The sequence below is a fragment of the Ursus americanus genome, chromosome 2, assembly GCF_024610735.1.
Source record: "Ursus americanus isolate L20-20 chromosome 2, mUrsAme1.1.p, whole genome shotgun sequence".
Classification (NCBI taxonomy): domain Eukaryota; kingdom Metazoa; phylum Chordata; class Mammalia; order Carnivora; family Ursidae; genus Ursus; species Ursus americanus.
The window spans coordinates 73476768-73496060 of NC_142128.1; the positions used below are offsets into that span (position 1 = coordinate 73476768).

At 40.5% G+C, this 19293-nt stretch overlaps 1 protein-coding gene across 1 annotated transcript; it reads left to right on the forward strand.

The window, feature by feature from the left end:
• The first annotated feature begins 9246 nt into the window (after positions 1 to 9246).
• LOC123785869 (apolipoprotein R-like) lies at positions 9247 to 17421 on the forward strand. The gene is made up of 4 exons (XM_045787906.2): positions 9247 to 9435; positions 13565 to 13735; positions 16412 to 16587; positions 17137 to 17421. Exons 1-4 carry the CDS (start codon positions 9330 to 9332, stop codon positions 17275 to 17277), a joined length of 594 nt encoding a protein of 197 aa, XP_045643862.1. The 5' UTR covers positions 9247 to 9329; the 3' UTR covers positions 17278 to 17421.
• The last annotated feature ends 1872 nt before the right edge of the window (positions 17422 to 19293 follow it).

The following is a 19293-nucleotide window of genomic DNA, read 5'->3' on the forward strand; positions in this document are numbered from 1 at the left end:
TTTTGTCTTTGTGGTCATTAGGACTCTGTCCTTCATGAGATCCTTAACACACCCATTAAAGTTAATTCATTTCCTTTACTGTGAGGGCCTTGGACATGGACGTCACTCACAGCAAAGCATTTCCCCGGGTTGCCTCACTGCACACTTCCACATGTGCAAATCCCTCAGGTCTGCAGTATTTAGATTAAATGTCAACACACCCCAAAATCCTTTCTCCCCATTTGAAGGGAGTCCTGCCCTTTACCAATCCTCACGCACTTGCCCTCTGCCTCACTAAGAGGTGCATTGTCAAGCCACCTGCCTCTGTCGGTGAACTGAGCCCATGGGGAAAGTATGAAGGGGTGTCAAACACATACGTGAGAGTTTTCTTACTCCAAGGGTAAGGGAGCTGGGATATTGATACAGTAACTTCTATGGATATTGAGGATATTAAAGTCTCCTACTGGGAAGTGTTAATTATTTTTGACCTCTTGTCATGTTGTCAGAATAACCTTCCATAGTTCTTGAAAAACCCTGGGCAAACAAAGCAGATACTGACGTTTCAAAGTTGTCCAGAATGTGCGAAAGCAGTGGAGCCCGGTCAATATCAACAGGAACTTGACAGTGTCCGCTACACACTTCAGAATGAGTGGGTGGTTTCACATCTGTGCACTCGCCCTCCTGCTCTGCTTTTGCCTCTTGGATTCACGTTCTCCACTTTCTTGGTTTATTTCCTCTGTTTACTGGAGAACCTGGCGATGAGCTGCATAGGAAATGATACCTAGAAAGTAAAACTTTGAGCTTCTGCATATTTGCAACTGTCTTTATTTGAATAGTTGGTTAATAATTTCATTGAGTGTAGAAAACAGGGTTAAAAATAACTTTCTTTTAGAACTTTTAAAGAGTATCTTCTTTGTACAGTAGTTTCCAATATTGCAATTGAAAAGTCAGAAACCATTTTTATTACAGAGACTACAGGATATTTTTTCTTTCTCTCTTTTCTTGCATAAGGAAACTTATTCTTTTTTTCTGAGGAATTTTCTTGGTATAGTTTTTTTAGTAATTTTCTGTTCTCTATTTTTTCTTTTTCTTTATGGATATCCTGGTCACATGTTGGACCTCTGTCAATCCTTATATTTTCTTTCTGTTTTCTGTACCATCATCTCTGTTTTGCCCCTCCCCCATGTTCTTTGGGAATATTTCCTTGCCTTTGTATTTTATTGTTTTATCAATTTTAGAGAATGTTCACAGCATTTTTAAAAAGTGTTCTGTTTATGAGTATAATGACTACTCACATGTATCACAGAATATTAATAATAGTTTCTTTGGAAGCTCTAGTCTCTGCAAACGTCTATTGGTGATTCTAGATTATATGTTCATTATTTTTTAAAGATTTTATTTATTTATTTGACAGAGAGAGGGAGCACAAGCAGGGGGGGTGGCAGGCAGAGGAAGAGGGAGAAGCAGGCCCTCTGCTGAGCAGGAAGCCCGACTTAGGGCTGGATCCCAGGACCCTGGGATCATGATCTGAGCTGAAGGCAGACATTTAAGCAACTGAGCCACCCAGGTGCCCCTTATATGTTCATTTTTAAGGATAGGACCCCCATGCGCTGATTTAAGTTCCATGTATTTGAGGAGACTAATCAGTAAGCCATTCTTTGTTTTTGGGAGCTATAGCAGAGGCTGCTAATTGTTTCCCGGCATTTTCAGGATTTACTTCCTTGAAGTAATAGAACTACCCTCACCCCTTTAAATAAATACCAGCAGGGCACACAGTCCCTTGGAGCAAACTCCTAATGGGTGCAACTTCCTAGTCACGTCCTGCTTACCTTCCACTTCCTCTTTCACTCAGAAATGCTGACAGGGTGCTGGCGAGCAGGCTTGCACCATGCCGAGGAGGACAATGCCCCAGGGGATGTTAGAGTGACAAACAGGGAAGGGACCTTATCGCCAGAGGACTTCATCGGGCTTAGCAGCTGCCCAACGTGAATATGTCTCTGCTTCTGGATCGTTGCGTAAGAGAGATATAAACTTCTGCCTTGTTTTAGCAACCTAGCTTATATCCTACCACATTCAGAGGATTGCCCAAATATCAGTGTTTATTGGTGTCTTCTCTATTGCTGTTCAGTTTCTTCCAAAAAGATTCTCCAGTTTCCAGCCTGCTTCTTTATTAACTTGAATTTCTGCCATGGAAAATGAGATTACTGCCTCTCTGCTTCTCCCTAAACCCCTCAGCCTGTTTCCAATGCAACATTACTTTCACCCTGTCAGCACTGATAGCCTTTATTATCCTTATTGAAATGATTTCTCCCATCCCTAGAAAGTATCTTGGGGAGAGGGAATTTGGTAAATCAGAGATTTCAGATGAAAATTTATACATGAAAAAAAAAGGAGAATATATATGAATGGAGATTATGGATTGAGCTGCCATTTCCTTTTTTATTTTTAAGATTTATTTACTTATTTTAGAGAGAAGAGACAGAGTGTGAGTGGGTGGGTGGGGCATACTGAGAGGGAGAAAGAATCTCAAGCAGACTCCGCGCTTACCCTGCAGCTGGATCTCAGGACATGGAGATCCACTGAGATCAGACCCGATGAAATCAATAGTCAGACGCTTAATGACTGAGCCACCCAGGTGTCCCAAGCTGCTGTTTTCTTTCTTCCTTCCTTCCTTCCTTCCTTCCTTCCTTCCTTCCTTCCTTCCTTCCTTCCTTTCTTTCTTTCTTTCTTTCTTTCTTTCTTTCTTTCTTTCTTTCTTTCTTTCTTCTTTTCTTCTTTTTTTAACGATTTTATTTATTTATTTGACAGAGAGAGAGACAGCCAGTGAGAGAGGGAACACAAGCAGGAGGAGTGGGAGAAGAAGAAGCAGGCTCCCAGCAGAGGAGGGAGCCTGATGCGGGACTCATCCCAGGACACTGGGATCACGCCCTGAGCCGAAGGCAGAGGGTTAACCACTGAGCCACCCAGGCGCCCCTCAAGCTGCTGTTTGCTAATGAGGGATGCAAATGGTCAGTAAAGGAACACTGTTTTCCAAAAATTTCTGATTCACAAATAGTCCTGTGAATAGCTCCTAATCCTGTATTCCCATCATTTTAGCAGATCATCAACTGTCTGATGCCGATATTTTTTGGCTTAAAAATAAGGTTTTCATTCATTATGAATATTTATACTTAACAAATGATGCATATTTATATAACTGAAAAATTTTCTTGCTAAAGAGTTTAAGTAGTTTTTTTCTTTATGTTTAGCTCAGTACCCAGTAGAAACACAATAATTTCAAAAAAATTAGAATATATCAGCTTATAGTAGATACACATAATTTAAACTTGCTAAAATACAAATGAAAAAATCAAAAGCATGAGAGATAGAAGTCAATTTTCTAAAATTTAATTTATATAGTAATCTTTATTGTTTACTTTTAGTCAAACTAAAATGGAAAATATAATGAATCAAGTATTTACAATTATTTGGTAAAAGAAAATATTAGTTCTACAGGAGAAACTTTTTTTTCTGTTATGAAAATAGACTGTGGAATACATAGAGAAATAAATAAATACTGTCTCTTTTAAACTAATAGTTCCCAAATTGGCTAGTTTTACATTTATGTCTCTGATCCATTTTGAGTTAATTTTTGCACATGGTGAAGGGTAAGAGGAGTCAAAGTTCTTTTTTCTTTCTTTTTCTTTTCCTTTTTTTTCCCCTTGCATATGGATGACCAATTGTTCTGTTGAGAAACATTCATTGGAAAAACTATCTTTTTTCCCACTTAATTACTTTGGCACCTCTGTCTAAAATTAACCATATATGTGTCAGTGTGTTTCTGGACTTTATTTTTTCCATTGATCCATAAGTCCATTCCTATGCCGATACCACAATGTGCTGATCATGTAGCTTTATAACAAGTCTTGAAATCAGGAAGTATGAGTCTTCTAAGTTTTATTCTTCTGCAAAAGTGTTTTGGCTATTTTAGGGCCTTGGCTTATTCACGTACATTTTAGAAATAGCTCATCAATTTCTACAAAACATCTGCTGGCATTTGGTTAGGAATGCTTTGAATCTCTAGATCAATTTGAGGAGAACAGATATCTTAATAATGTTGAGTCTTTCAATTCAATTCATGAACACATCTATTATTCCATTTGATTAGGCTTTCTCTGCTTTCTTTCATGAATGCTTTGGAGTTTTCAGCTACCATGGACCATATGGAGCTTGTGTCATTTTTAAAAATTTTTATTTCGAAATAATTATGGATTCACAGAAAATCACAAGGCCAGTGCAGAGAGGTCCTATGTGCCCTTCACTCAGTTTCTCCCAATGGTTATATCTTACAGAACTAGAATAATATTGATAATATCAGGACATTGACATAAGCTCAATATGTGTGTGTAATTCTACACTATTTACAGAATTATTCCATCACCACAAAGATCCCTCTTGAACTACCTCTCTGCATTTGTATTCACCCCCTTCCCCTGGACCACCATGCCCACCATGGGTAACTACTAATCTCTTCTCCATTTCTATCATTTTGTCACTTTAACAAAGTTTCACAAAATGGAATCATATGGTATGTGATCTTTTGAAAATGGCTTTTATTGCCCTTGAGATGGCAATACTTTTTAAATTTTGATTTCCAATTTTTCTTTGCTAGTATATAGAAATACAATTGAGTTTTATATATTGACCATGTATGTTGTGACCTTATGAAATTCTTTCGTAAGTACTAGCAGGTTTTCTATACAGTCTTTGGCATTTACCAAATAAACAATCATGTCTGAAAATAAACACAATTTTGTTTCTGCCTTTCCAAACTGAGTGCCTTTTATTTATTTTCCTTGTCTTATTGCACTAGCTAGGACCTCCAATAGAATGATGAGAGTAGATATCCCTGCTTTGATTCCTAATCTTAAGGGAAAATCACTCAGTGTTTCAGTATTAAATATCAGTTGTAGATTTTTTTTACATGGGTTTTCTTACTTTGATACCTCTCATTTCAGAGATCAGAGAACTAATGTGAGGGTCCTACAAACTGCTACAAACTGTGTATACTTGAGAGCCATAGAAATGACTGCCAGGTGGGTCCACAAGCCCAATGAATCATTGTGAGGTAAACATAAACTAGGGATCCTTTTATTGCCTGGCTCCTGTAGCTGCTATTTTAACTGGTGTCATGGTGATACTTTTTCTTCCAGGTATCACAGACAGCTCAGATTCAACAAGTCTCTAAAGATCCTAGTGCACAATTACTAAAGTAAATCACTGACGTTTCCTTTGGGAAAGGATAGGAGAAATACTACTATATATACTTGCTGTGATGTTACACAGTCCTTCCTCATAGGGATCCGTCCTTGCTTTAAGTCTGAGGATGGGGGAGAAAATGATCAAGTCAAAAAAACATAATTAGGCAAAAGATCATGACTTTTATCGGAGCAGCTTATCTCAGTCTTTGGCTCACTCATTCTTGAAATTTTTTGATTATTTATCATGCCATACCTATGTTGGCAAACCCTTACCCTAAGAAACACCATATTCTATTAACCCACTTCGGAGATTCCTACAGGTCAGGATGTTCTCTCCCCTGACTGCCTCCCGACCTTGCTGCCTTACACGCCTCAGCCTTAAGAAGGTGCTCATGTTGAGGGTCAGGGTCAGTACTTGCACAACCCTGAGGATGAGTGCCGTCTTTGATTTTGCATCCTAGGCACATTCTTGCATCACCTAGTCTTGGCCCTCCAGTATTTTCACCCAATCCGCTTCTGAAGATTAAGTGCTGTTACTTAGCCCTGCTATCCTGGGATTCTATAGTCCCCACTGTTATTAGGCAGCCACATTTGATAATAGCATCTACTACCAAAAATGCAGCCTGCAGATAGTTGGCCAGAATAGAGTTTCTCTATAATATTGGTCCCTGTCACTGGGCATTCCTTATTGTCCTGGTAAATGGTACATCCTCAGGGTAGCTGGTAGGTCTTCTGGTTTTATAAATAGGTCATTCTTTTTTATTATTATTAGGGAGAGAGAGAGAGAGCACAAGCAAGGGAAACAGCAGAGGGAGAAGAAGACTCCCCGCTGAACAGGGAGCCTCACTTAGGACTAGATCCCAGGATCCCAAAATCAGACACTGAACTAACTGAGCCACCCAAGCACCCCTAAAATAGATCATTCTAACATGTCTACTTCTCTGAGTCTTTAATCATTTCCTACTTAGTCTGCCTTAGCAGTTCTGGCATCTTTATACCATTTTTTTGACCATCGTTTTTCCTAAACTTCCAAAAGCATCCCAGAAGCACACAAGAGTTGACTCCCAGGACACTTGCATTGCTATCTGGTGTTATGGAATAGTGTCCCCATCCTGACAAACTCTCCCTTGTCCAGCTTTATGATCCCCTCCTAGGCATACTCTCCCAACTCCTAATACATACTAACTAGGTCTCACAGATCCTGCATATGATTCCTCTCCTCTCTTAGCAGGATCAGCATGTCCTTAGTCAGTTCATACCGAGATTTGATTTCAGCTATTGGTCTGATGCCTGGAGGGGAGATGGGGCAGATCTTGAGGACAGTCGCTGATGTATTTGATTCCTCTGCATGGTCTTGAAGCAGCAGGGGCACTATCTTATAACAAGGGAAACTGGGCCAATTTTATAAGCTCTTTGGGTTTAGGGAAATCTGGAGTTCAATGTTCTGTAGTGCATTTACCTGGATATCCTAATGCCAAGTCCAAGGACACCACTCCCTCCATTAGTGTCTTGACTTTTAGTAGAGACTTGCCAAGGCTAAATTTTTTTTTTACTGAAATTTTATTATTGTTTTATGATTATATCCTGACCCTGGTCCTTAGCATAATTAGTCTCCAAGCTAGCTGACATAACATAAGAATTTCTTCAAATACTGATGGGGGCAGGAAGGAGCTCCTGGATTTCACACTTGGATTTGAATTGTGATTGAATGCCTTGAGCTTTAATTTTCAACTAAGGGGTTGCTGAGCTTGCATCAACAGTATTCAGCAGTACTTACTTCTACTGCACCTCTTAAATGTTAGAGATATTTCATTAGCCAATGCATCTTTCTCCATATGCTGCATGACAGTTTACCAGGTGAAAATGTTCACAGTTGCATCAGTACAGTAAGCCAGGGTTATCGATACCTTACCTCTTACCAGGGATGGAGTCTTGATTGTCAGTTGGCTGGTGGGTGATCCAGTTCTAGAATCTCATTCTTAGAGTTCGCTTCCTAGATCCACTTGTGGTATAAACTGTCTTCAGTCAATATCTCTAGAAGGGATTCAGACGCAGATGAATTTTTGATGGTGTGCTTTTCGGGGGGAAAAGGAACTATAAGAGAATGAAACAACAAGAGGGAAAGGAACTGAGCAAAAATGTACTCTCAGGTTAAGTGTAGCCTTCATCTGATCCACAGTGGGCTCTAGGGCATCAACTGTACCACAGAGTTGTCCAGACTTGAGACAAGGAATCAGGGCTTTGTATCCCAAGATCAGTCAGGCATTGGTTGCTCCTGGGGGAGCAGGGTATAACTTCCTATATCAGGAATGAGGTGGCTCCTGTCATCACAGAACATGCTTTGGAGGTCATGGGTCTAAGCCATTAATTGCAGTGCCAGCAGCATGTGGAGGGTAGGCGTACCATTGGGTAAAAGCCAATGATGTTGATTTACTCCAAAATGGCTGATTCAGTGTCCTGACAGGAAATCATTTTTGGCCAAAAAGTACAAATTATTTTGGCTTAAAGAAAAGGCTTGGATTTTAGTATCAGTCTTGGGTTCATGTTTGGCTTAGCCTCTAATTATCTGAGAAGTTTAGGGGACAGGTTACTTAATTTATCTGAACCTGTGTCCTCAACAAGGAAAGCAAGAGCCATGTCATCAGACTTTTTGAGGACTCATTATAATAATTTATGTAAAGTTCTGGTATACTATGTGCTTAAAGATAAAAGGCAGGTTAACAAAACATGTTGATTGATCCTTTAAATTACTTCTTTTTATTGTGGTTCCTCTTTTTAAAGGAAGCAACTATTTAGTGGATTTACTTGCTTTCTGTTCTCTATAAGAAGTTGAAATTTAATTGTGCTTCCTGTAATATTCCAAAGAATTTTGTTCAGCTATATTTGGTAACTCTTATTTCTGAGAAATAAACATTTTGTCTATTATTGTAGCAATCATTCCAGTTCCGCTGAGTAATGAAGATCACTTTAGGACAATTTCCAGAGTTTGCTCTTTTGTCTAGGCAACCATCTTTGTCTCCTCAAGGAACAGATAGTCACAGTTGGTGGGCAAGATATAGAATCCAGGTGGGTAGTTTCATCTGTCCCACTGAAGGAGACTAAATTTAGGAAGTGATCTGGATGAATAACCAGGCAATCCCAGATGGTTATGGGAAACTTAGTTCTGGGGTTAACAATCTTAGAAGAATTACAAATGTGCCTTACATCGAGTTGTGTTTAGTGCTTAGAAGCAAAATACTAGGTTCTATGGGATCCAGTATCATTCAGATATTCTGAAAGTCATAATAAATCTTCCTTTCTTCTTAATTAATCATCTTCAAACATTTAACTTGCAGCGCATGCTTTTTCTGTGTTGCAAACACAGACTAGAATAACTTCCACACTACAACAGTTAGTTTCACAGAGTGAATCATTTGATGTTGTATGTACGTTAGAAAACCCAGGAATTAGGGAAAAGAGGTTCCCATTGAGGTATTGTAATTGTCATTGTATGGACTAGATTCTTGAGTATTTTCACACTTAGAGACTCATACTACTCTGTTCTGCCTAGACTATGTGCTATCAAGAAAGAAATTTAATTTTCAAGATTAAAAAAAAATCCATTCTTCTATGGGCAAGTTATACCTACTTCTCATCACAGAAACCACTTCTCAAACAGGCACCACCTCTGACATTCTATTTTCTCTCATGCTATGACTCGTAATTCCCATAGAACCCACCGCAGACGCTGTGTATCGTGAGCTGCAGTCCCTTGCGCCTTTTTGCTCTTGTTTACTCAGAGAGGAGTCAAAGATATATTCAGAAAGGAACTCATCATGTGCCCCCTCTGAACAGCAAGAGAGTCTTAGGTTTACAGTAACTACACACAGAATCCCAAAGGGCTCTCCCGACAATCTCCAGACTCCTCTCCAAGCAGCCTTATCAGCTGACTTCTGTCAGAGCTGTGCTCAGCACCTGGTCTTCTGGTCACTCCCCCAGTCCCTCCCCTTTAGTGACACGCAGCTGAGACTTTGCCAAGGCTTCTTAAGTTGGCTTAGGCACCATTTCAATTGTTACGGAGAATTCTTTTCTTCATATTGATTCAAGTGTCTGAGAACACTGAGCCCCAGCATGGCACCCCTGAGACTCTGTGCCATGGCCCCCAAGTTGCAGAGCACTTTCCCAGCACTGTACATCTTTGGGATCTTGACCCTGCTGTGCCCTTCTGCCTTGTGTGGTGAGTATACTATTTATGGGGAAAGGAGGGTAGTTTCTCTAAGATATGGAGGACAATTCTTTTTTTTTTTTTAAGATTTTATTTATTTGACACAGAGATAGAGACAGCCAGCGAGAGAGGGAACACAAGCAGGGGGAGTGGGAGAGGAAGAAGCAGGCTCCTAGCGGAGGAGCCCGATGCGGGGCTTGATCCCAGAACGCTGGGATCAGACCCTGAGCCGAAGGCAGACGCTTAACCCAGGCACCCCCGGAGGACAATTCTTAATTCTCCAATTAAGAATTAAAGGAATGTAGTCAGATAGTGGTAATTCATCACGTTTTTGAGAGAGTATAATGACCTATGTATTAATAAAAATGAAGAATTTTAAAATATAAAGGAAATTATTTCAATTCAGGTAGAATCTATTATGTCTAGAATAAAAAGGTGTTGATATGCAAAATTCCTTGTGAGGCTGCTTTAGCAAAGAATAATCTTGAATTTTGAAATCATTTTCTTATAGTTCAGTGCTCCCAAATGCTTAAAACAAATTTACTTTCCAAATAGGTTAATTATGCCATCCACAGTCTTAGTTACTGATTGATTAGAAATAATTTCCATCCAAAAAAGCAAAACTATTTTCTGTTGTCAGATGGAGCTAGAGAGGATAACGCTGAGTGAAATAAGTCAGTCAGAGAAAGAACAACACCATATGATTTCACTCATATGTGGAATTTAAGAAACAAAACAAAGAAAGAAAAAAAAGAGAAAACCAAGAAAGAGACTCTTCACTATATGTTGTTACAGGAGGGTAGGTGGGCAGGGGGATGGTGAAATAGGGGATGGGGATTAAGGAGTGGACTTGTGATGAGCGCTGGGTGTTTGTTGTACGGAAGTGCTGAATCACTGTGTTGTACACCTGAAACTAATATTGCAGGGTATGTTAACTACAGTGGGATTAAAAACTAATGATAAATAAAAATTTTAAAATACATATTCTGTTACCAAATACTGAGTAAATTTTCTGAGGTAAAATTACAACGTACTTTGTGAACTGTAAGCCATTTTATAAATCTAAGACATTGTTATTGAAATGTAGGGAAATTTTCGCCAGAATGAGAAACAAAAGTGGTTGAGAGAACTTACCAGAATCGATTGAAGGCCTGATGCTGGGGAAATTAATTTGTTGTTCTGTTATTTAAATGGAAATGTCCCTTAAGCAAAGTGATATTTTCCTCTTTTGTTAGTTGACATTATTTTTCATCTGAGAGAATTAATTTTTATACTGAAAAATATTTATAAACATATCCTCTGAAACAGCTATCATGGCATAAAAATTGAGGATTCGAGATAGTTTAGAGGGAAAACCTGGACCCTAAAATAATGCTGAATGCTCCTAGGCGAGCTGGCCTGTTGATTTAAAAATGTGGAAGCCATGCTTTCTTCATCACTAAGAGTAGTCTGGGGGAAATTAAGGGTTAATTAAGGGGGCAATATCTGGAAGAGGATTTTTCACATCAGATGCATGAAAATTACTGAGAGGCAGTGTTAGTTTAGTTATAGGGTTGGCACAAGATAAAGGACTTCATGCTCAGGGGATTTTTCAGTTCTCCAGCTTCATCTCTGAGTCCCCCTCCCATACATCTGAGGTGGCAGAGGAAGGCCTTATCAAATCTGTCACACCTTTCAATTATTTCTTCATGGTTCCATTTCCCTTCCCCCTTTTCCTTCTGTTCCCGCATCTCTTCCCATTTCCCATGGCCCCAACCCTCTGAAATGGTACTTAATGTCTGTCAGCTCTGACATGAAGCTCTTTTCCCTCACAGTAATAAGCTTCTGATGCCAGACTTTGCTCACTGCCCAGTATTGCTCTGCCTCTCCTATCTTACCAACCACTCAACTTCTACCCATCCTTCGAGACCTATCTCCAGCTTTCTCCTGGAGGCCATCCCTCCATACTGCCAACACCTTCTCCTATAGAACTCATTTCCTGTCCTAATCTGGCACTAGAGTGACTGGTATAGAGTTGTGGTGTAACTATGTGTGTGGCTGATGTGGGAAACGAAAGCAGTTCTCCTTACTACCTACAGCCCACTGACAAGTCCTTGAAAGAGGCAGAGTGACATTCCTCTGGGAATTAGCTGTCTTGATGTTGACACTTTGTTAAGGGCAAAAGGCAATCCTAGCCTGACCTCGCCCACCCCCATGATCCTGTAAGCCTACTTTAACATATAAAAATTCTCTTGGAGACTTCCTTTATCTCTAAACCCCCCAAGATATGTGTTGGCAATCCTCCCCCAAGCATATGGCCCACCAATATACATCTGTGGGGTCTCATGGCTAAGGTTTTATTAGACAGTAATAAATGACCTTTTCCCAACAATAGGTAGCGCCCTCAAGGTCCTGAAAATCTTGTTTCCAAATTCCTTAGAGACTTACACTCTCCCTAACCACCACCGCCCCTGCAACTTGAAAGTATATAATGGGCCACTGCTTGTGACCCCAGTGCAGCTCTTTCTGCCCATGCGTCCTGTCCCCATGCTTTCATAAAACCACCTTTTTGCCAAAGACAAAGATGTCTCAAGAATTCTTTCTTGGCCATTGGCTTAAACCCTAACATCTTTCCTACATCATGGCTACATCTTATCTTTTTAAGTATGTTGCAAGTATGCCTCCTTGATATTACCTGAGAAGTGTTGTACAGAACTCTATATGTGTGATTGGTCATAAAAATTAAGAGCTTTTTTAAAATACTTCTATGGAGGGGCTTAATCTGCAGTTTAAGAAATGCTCTGTGGTAGCTGTTGACTCACACACAGGTGAAATCCTTTTCCTCCTTGCTGAAACAGAACTTACTTTGGAATTACTATTCTTATGCTTCCTGGAACCCTCAGAGTCGAAGCTTTGGGAGGAGCAGAGGTAAGGGAAACAGGGCTTGACCTGAGCCAAATCTTTGCATCAAGAGTGTTTCAAGCTTGCTTTGTCTCCTGTGTTTTGTTGTTGTTGCTGCTGTTTTTCGATAGGTCCTTCCTCATCACTGAGGATCTGCTAACTGCAGTTCCCTGGTCTGCTTGATCCTGGGATCCATCTCTGATTCCGGTTGATCACATTCTCTTTTCTATCTCCTAAAGACCTAGTGACTCCTGGAGATTTACTTTTACTGAGGCTTTCTTCCCACCTCAGGAGGTCTTTTTGCACAGGCCTGAAGACAATGCCACCAGGCCTGTCTTATTCATGCAGCCCATTTCCAATTCACTGGAAGTACTCGCTCATCCTTTGTTCCGAATAACACCAGGAGTACCCAGGAGTACGGGGCAGTCTCAAAGCAGCAGAAATCTGTCCTTCTCTCTCACCAGCAGAGCCACTAGACAGCCCACCTTTGCATTTTAGATTTCCCAGGCAGGAGCTCAAAAATAGGCCACTGTGTCTACTGTCCCCCCCAAACTGAAAAGAGGCGTAGTAGCTTTTCTCAGTGGGCTCCTTAGAGCCCCTCTGTCAGTGTGAAGGAGAAATGTCCCCACATGTTTGCCTCACCTGGGACTAATTTGAATTTAAAAATTAAATTCCTAATCTTTTAATGCCTTTGGTTTGGGTGATGGAGTCAAGACTTTTCTAATGGATTCTGAGCTACATACTTCATCAATTATGGGATGTTACTTGACTGTGTTATTGTTCTTCAAGCAAAACTTCCATTTTATGGCCCTTAAATATCCATTGATGCCTTATAAAGTAAGCATCCAATGATCGCTACAGAGAGCAGAAATAGCAGTATTCCAGAAAGTACCAGGGGACTTTGATACAAACCAGAGCTTAATTCCTAAGTTTGATTCATGTTGCTGGCACTTACTAGCTGTGACCTTCTGTGGAATATCTGATCCCTCTAAAGTTGAGTTTCCTTTTCTCTAGAAGGGAACGATGATCATACTGACTCGGAGAGTTAGTGTGGGGGTCAATTGGTTTAACATATATAAAATGATTAACACTGTGTCTAGCAAGTAGCTAAGATCCCAGTAAATCATTCCTATTGATTTCGTCAAGGAAATGAAATATACCTCTGCAGTATAATTTAATGACTTCCTTCTGTAAAATAAGAAGAGTTAATTAAATTAAACTCTAGCTCATTGTCTTCCACCCTTCTCTTTTACCATTCAAGACTGCAAAATATTTCCAAGCATTGCCCATGGATCCTATGAAGACGTGAGTTCATTTTTCTCCTATACTACTGTGGTGCAATATCAATGCGATGAAGGATATGTTCTGGTTGGAGAGCCTAAAATCACCTGCAGGGACTCCTACTGGTCGTCTTCAGCCCCTAAATGTAAAGGTAACTTCCACCTCACTGATGACCCTGTTTTAAAAAGTAGAGCCTCTGTCAATATTCTGACCCTGGAGTCTCTTTCCAGCCAGGGGAAACACTTAACATTTTTTTTTATTGTACTTATTTATTCGTTTCGTGTAGTTAATGCATGCCTATGGTACAATATTTTTAAAGTCTGAACCATCACCCAGTTTATCAGTCTTGGAAGTAACCATTGTTACCAACGTGTATGTTTTCGGAGGTAATCTGGAGGACCACTTTTTGCTCTGTTTTAATAAAAGTTTTAATTGAAATGTGACATACTACAGAACAGTGTACACATCTTAAGTGTAAAAGTCAACAACTATCACAACGTGAACCTACCCTTGAAGCATCGCATGTTACTCCCCACTCTCCTCCCCAAGGAAGGTCACTCTACCAACACCATGTGTAGGAGTGCTAACAGTACTGACTCCATCTTTGGCCGTTCATCTTGTTCCTGTTCGTTTGACGACCTCTCTTGGGGTTATGTGTTCCAGGCGCATTGGAGATTAACATACATACCTCAGAAATGCCCACCGAGGCCCATGTAGGCGGAGGCTCTCCTTGGCTCCCATGAATCTTAGAGATAAAATAGTCCTTCCTCTTCCTGACCTATAGATGGCGCCACAAGATCTAATGAAAGGTTAGCTGTCAATTAGGTGCAAGTGAAGCGTTCGCTCTCCCTGTAATGTCCTGCACTACAATGTCCCCTGGCTCTAAAAAATCTGTGGACTGAAGTCCAGACTTTTTGGAGAATAGCTGTACAGGGCCTGGATCGTTGTCAGCTTGATTTCCCCGCATCTCCATCAGTAAGTTACCCTGAATAAAACTCTGTGTGAACTGTTTGGTATGGTCTGCTTTGTTTTTTGGTTTCAAAGTGCCTTTTCAGCTTGGGGGATACTTTATTGTTCCTCTTCCACCTTCTAACACAATGGATTAGTTTTTTTCAACTTTTCGACTTTGTATAAGGAAATAACGCTTGCACTCTTCTGTATCTGGATTCTTTCTTCATTAGGTTTGGAAAATCATCTATGTTCTTACACATAGTGATAGTTTCTTCATTTTCATTGCTTTATAATATTCCCCTGGATGAATAGACTACATTTTATGTATTTTATAGAAGTTTGAGTTTTTCGTATTTAGGCTATCATGAATAATGCTCTTATGGACACTTTTGTGCATGTCTCTTGGTACTAATATGCCAACATTTCTGTTAGGAATAAGCTCGGGAGTAGAATTGCTGTTTTGTAGAGTGTACACATATTCCTCTTTAGTAGATGAGGCCAAATTTGTTCAAAAGTGGTCATAACAATTTATATTTCTACCAGTTGGGCATGAGTGTTCTGGTTTTGAAAAACTTAAGTTCTAAATTCCAATTTATTTCAAATTATCAATATTTTCCTTGATATTGGAAACTTTTGTGTCTTGTTTAAGAGATACTTGCCTACCACAAGGCAATATTCTATACAACAACAAAATACAACAAAAATGTTCTCCTATGTTATCTTATAGAGCTTCACTGTTTTACCTTCCACAATGGTATCACCAACCCACTTGAAATTCCTATGTGTTTATGGTAGAAAGTGGGGGTCAAATTTGGTTTTCCCCAGTGGATAATCACTTGTGTACCACTTAATAAATGGGCTGTATTTCCCACTGTTACCTTTGGCATAATTCAAGTGCCCGTGTATATATGGTCTGTTTCTGCATATAGAGATAGCAATTTTTAATTTGAGACTATCAGTGAGGATGTAGCAACATTTTAGTAAGCACCTGCTTCATTTTAAATGACTACTCTTATGGATAAATTCCAAACCTCCTTGAGGTGTCTAATATCTCCATTAGGGCCTCACGCATGGCGTTCATCTTCTCATGATGAAGTTGGCCTAATAAGAGACTTCTGGTTGACCACCAAGATTAGGTGTGCCATTTTAAAATCACATTGCTAATAGCAACTCAAGGGACTAATTTCCCACCATTGTCTTCATTTAACACAGGAAGATGTTAAGGGTATGTGAATAAAAATTACATACTTAGGATCATGAAAAAAGTGAGGTTTTGAGATATTGCAGTTTTAAAAACTCGGATTCTAGGACCACAATCCTTAGGTTTATATCATAATCATGACACCTAAAAGCTATGCATCCTTAGACAAGTCACATAAACTATCTGTACCTAATTTTTCTGTCTAGCCAAATGGAGACAATTACAGTGTTTTATGGAGCACTTGGGTGGCTCAGTTGGTTAAGCATCCAACTCTTGGTTTCAGCTCAAGTCATGATCTCAGGGTCATGAGATCAAGCCCTGCCTCAGAGTCCATGATCAGGGCAGAGTCTGCTTAAGGTTCTCTCTCCCTCCCCCTCTTCTCTTTCCCCTGCTTGTGTGCTCTCTCTCTCTTTCTCTAAAATAAATAAACAAATGAATGAATAAATAAATAAAATCTTCAGAAAAATAATTGTTTTATGTTGACAATAGTATGTAAAATAACATTACTAATATTAATTTTATTGCTATAATCATATAATCAGTGGAGGTAGAGAACAATCTCAGCATGCAGGTATAATTTATTATCAGTGTTTTTCATCCCCTCAGTATTCTTCACTTCCGTAAGATTTTTATTCTGAGAATCACAGGATGGTCAAAATGGTGTTTCTATTACAGCTCTGTGTCTGAAACCAGAGATTGAAAATGGAGGTCTGTCTGTGAATGAGGACCAGTATGTTGAGCCTGAAACTGTTACTGTCCAGTGTGACGATGGCTATGGTGTGGTTGGCTCTCAAAATATCACCTGCTCAGAGAACGGAATCTGGTTCCCAGAGGTGCCCAAGTGTAAGTGGGTAAGTGGCACACATTTCAGGATGTCCTATCATGTTCTAAAAATTGTAACTCATGTCACAGCTCTGTCAACCAACATTGATGAAAACTGACTTGTATCAGGACTCACAAGTTGTTTAAATCACTTTGGAAATCAGCCTCAAAGCACCTGGTGAACTTGTTCAAGCAAGTTCTAATTCTCTCATTTTATAGCAAGAAGAACCAAGCCCCTAGATAGGAGGGTTCCATAGATCCAGGCAACCTGGCCCCCAGCCCTGTGTTTTCTACAATACACGCTATGATTTTGCATAACCATCAGAACTGTTCCTTCAGTTGTCCCTGAAGAAGCCCCCTGGGTGTCTTCTGCAGCCTCTTCCTTCCCTGCTTCAACAGTTATTCACTGCCTAGGAGGAGTGCTGGTGTAGTGCTGGGTACTCTCCTGAGACAGAGTATCTTTTGATTTCCTCCATCAGTCCTGAGAATTTTCCTGTCATCACTGAGGCATCCTGAAGACATCCTATACTTTCGCAGTTGGACAGAAGTCTCTAAGTCTATCCTTTTATGTCTTTTAGGAATACCAGATGGGCTGTGAGCAAGTGCTCGCTGGCAATAAACTCTTACAGTGTCTCCCCAACCCAGAGGACGTGAAAAGGGCCCTGGAGGTGTATAGGCTGTCTCTGGAGATTGGACACCTGATCAATAGTCAGACTTGAGGAGGAATGCTGTTTAGAAACCAGCACATCCACCACCAGCACCCCCTGCCTCCTCCCCGCAAAAATAGAGAATTAGGTACATTTCTCTCATTAGCAACTCCACTAATCATTCCTTAAATACTGTTTACTGAAAAAAAATACTCATGTTAGGAGAATCTGTTGATATCCTTAGGGCCAACAATAATGTGGGGCTGCTGCTTTGTATCTTCGATCAGCTTGTGCTTCTGCTGTTCTGGACATGGTGGAATGACAGAAATAAATAATGACCCATCAAGAATCCAGTGTCTTTGTTTTCACTACATTGCCTGTATAATGAAAAATTAGGGCCCTGCACCAATCACTTCTTAATGTGTCTCTAATTAACTTCCTTTTCTATTTTACTCTATCACAAGGTGTATGTAGTCCTTGCAAATGTATACTTGTGCCTTATCTGAGGTGTCCTTACCCTACATCTTCACTTCTTTTTTTTTTTTTTAAGATTTTATTTATTTATTTGACAGAGAGAGAGACAGCCAGCGAGAGAGGGAACACAAGCAGGGGGAGTGGGAGAGGAAGAAGCAGGCTCACAGCGGAGGAGCCTGATGTGGGGCTCGATCCCAGAACGCCGGGATCACGCCCTGAGCCGAAGGCAGACGCTTAACCGCTGTGCCACCCAGGCGCCCCTACATCTTCACTTCTTACCCATCCTTCACTGTCTGGGCCAGACAGCACATCTTCCTCCAAGTCTTCTGGTTTCTTTCTCTATTTGATCACCAGTATTTCTCTGGGACAACTTCTTACTTCTTTACATTTGGTTTTGCTCGACGTTCCTTCCACCCAATATTAACCACCTCGAAAGTCTTTGAAAGCCTAATCTTGTGTCACCAAACCCTTGAGTATGGCCAAGGCTTCCAACTCTTTTCTTAATATTTCAATGAAAATGGTTTTAGTGTCTCTCTTAGACCAGATTCTCCAGAAGCAGACCCTGAGAACAGGATTTGTGAGCAAGTAATTTATTAAGGAAGTGTTGTTCTAAGGAGAAAGAAGAAAAGGAGTAGGGTGAGCAGGACAGCACAGGGAAGGAGCCTAGCATGGTGATCAGGCCAAGTTCTACAGAAAGTGGCTTGTCCTTGACCCAAAGGGAACTCTGGACTATGAATTTGTTTACACTTTGTCGCAATTCCAGGTAAAGGAACTGGGCTTTCATTCTGCGGTACCAGTCAGTCATTGGTGAAGAGCCACCCAAGGGGTGCACAAGCTCTTAGGGCGTCTAGCTCTCTCTGGGGAGTAAAACTATCTAGCAGCCTGAGGAAGGTAGGACCATGAGAAACCAGAACCCACAGAAGCTTGCAGAGGAGCACACAGAAATGGTAGAGGGGACTGAGGGGGCTGGGTGGAGCTCCTCAGTGCTTGTCCCTCATGTGTCCCTCTTATAGCTCTGACATATTCTTGGGAAACTTATATTTCTGACAGTCACCACTTCTTCCAATCTTTTGCCTCCTCTGAAGTCTCATTTCCACTCACGCTGACTTACCCTGGCCTCTGCTTCTCCACTACATCCGTATTAGAAAACGCGTCCTCTTTTCTTTGATTTCCTTAAAACAGCCATCACATGAGTAAGTTTCATAGGGGACTTATACTAAAGCTTTGGAGGTAACAGAGGGGTAATATGGCTGGCTACACAAGACAGGACTTCCACAGTGAATGTTCCAGAACTGTGATCCTAAAAGACCACTGCCTTTCCCTGCCACCAGGAATATCTTCTGTCTGACTTTCTCTGCATGACCTTGTCAGTCTCTAGGCTTTTCTGGTCTGCCACTTTCCCTTCTCAAATCTCTCCTTGTCAGACTTCATCTATTCTTGCTCCCACTGCCCCAGAAACTCATTTCCCTTCACTTTATTAGGGAAAGCATTTTGGGTCACCATCTTTCCCTAGTCTCAGGAATTTTATATCCGAAAGTTCATGAATGTACTCAGATAAACCAAGCGCCATCCATTCCACATCTGGACACCAAGCTATAGAGAAGATTCAGGAGA

Coding starts and splice junctions, on each gene's coding strand:
- LOC123785869 (XM_045787906.2), top strand. CDS start 9,330: ATGGCACCCCTGAGACTCTGTGCCATGGCCCCCAAGTTGCAGAGCACT. Junction 9,436..13,564: donor GTGCCCTTCTGCCTTGTGTG/GTGAGTATACTA, acceptor TTACCATTCAAG/ACTGCAAAATATTTCCAAGC. Junction 16,588..17,136: donor AGGTGCCCAAGTGTAAGTGG/GTAAGTGGCACA, acceptor TATGTCTTTTAG/GAATACCAGATGGGCTGTGA.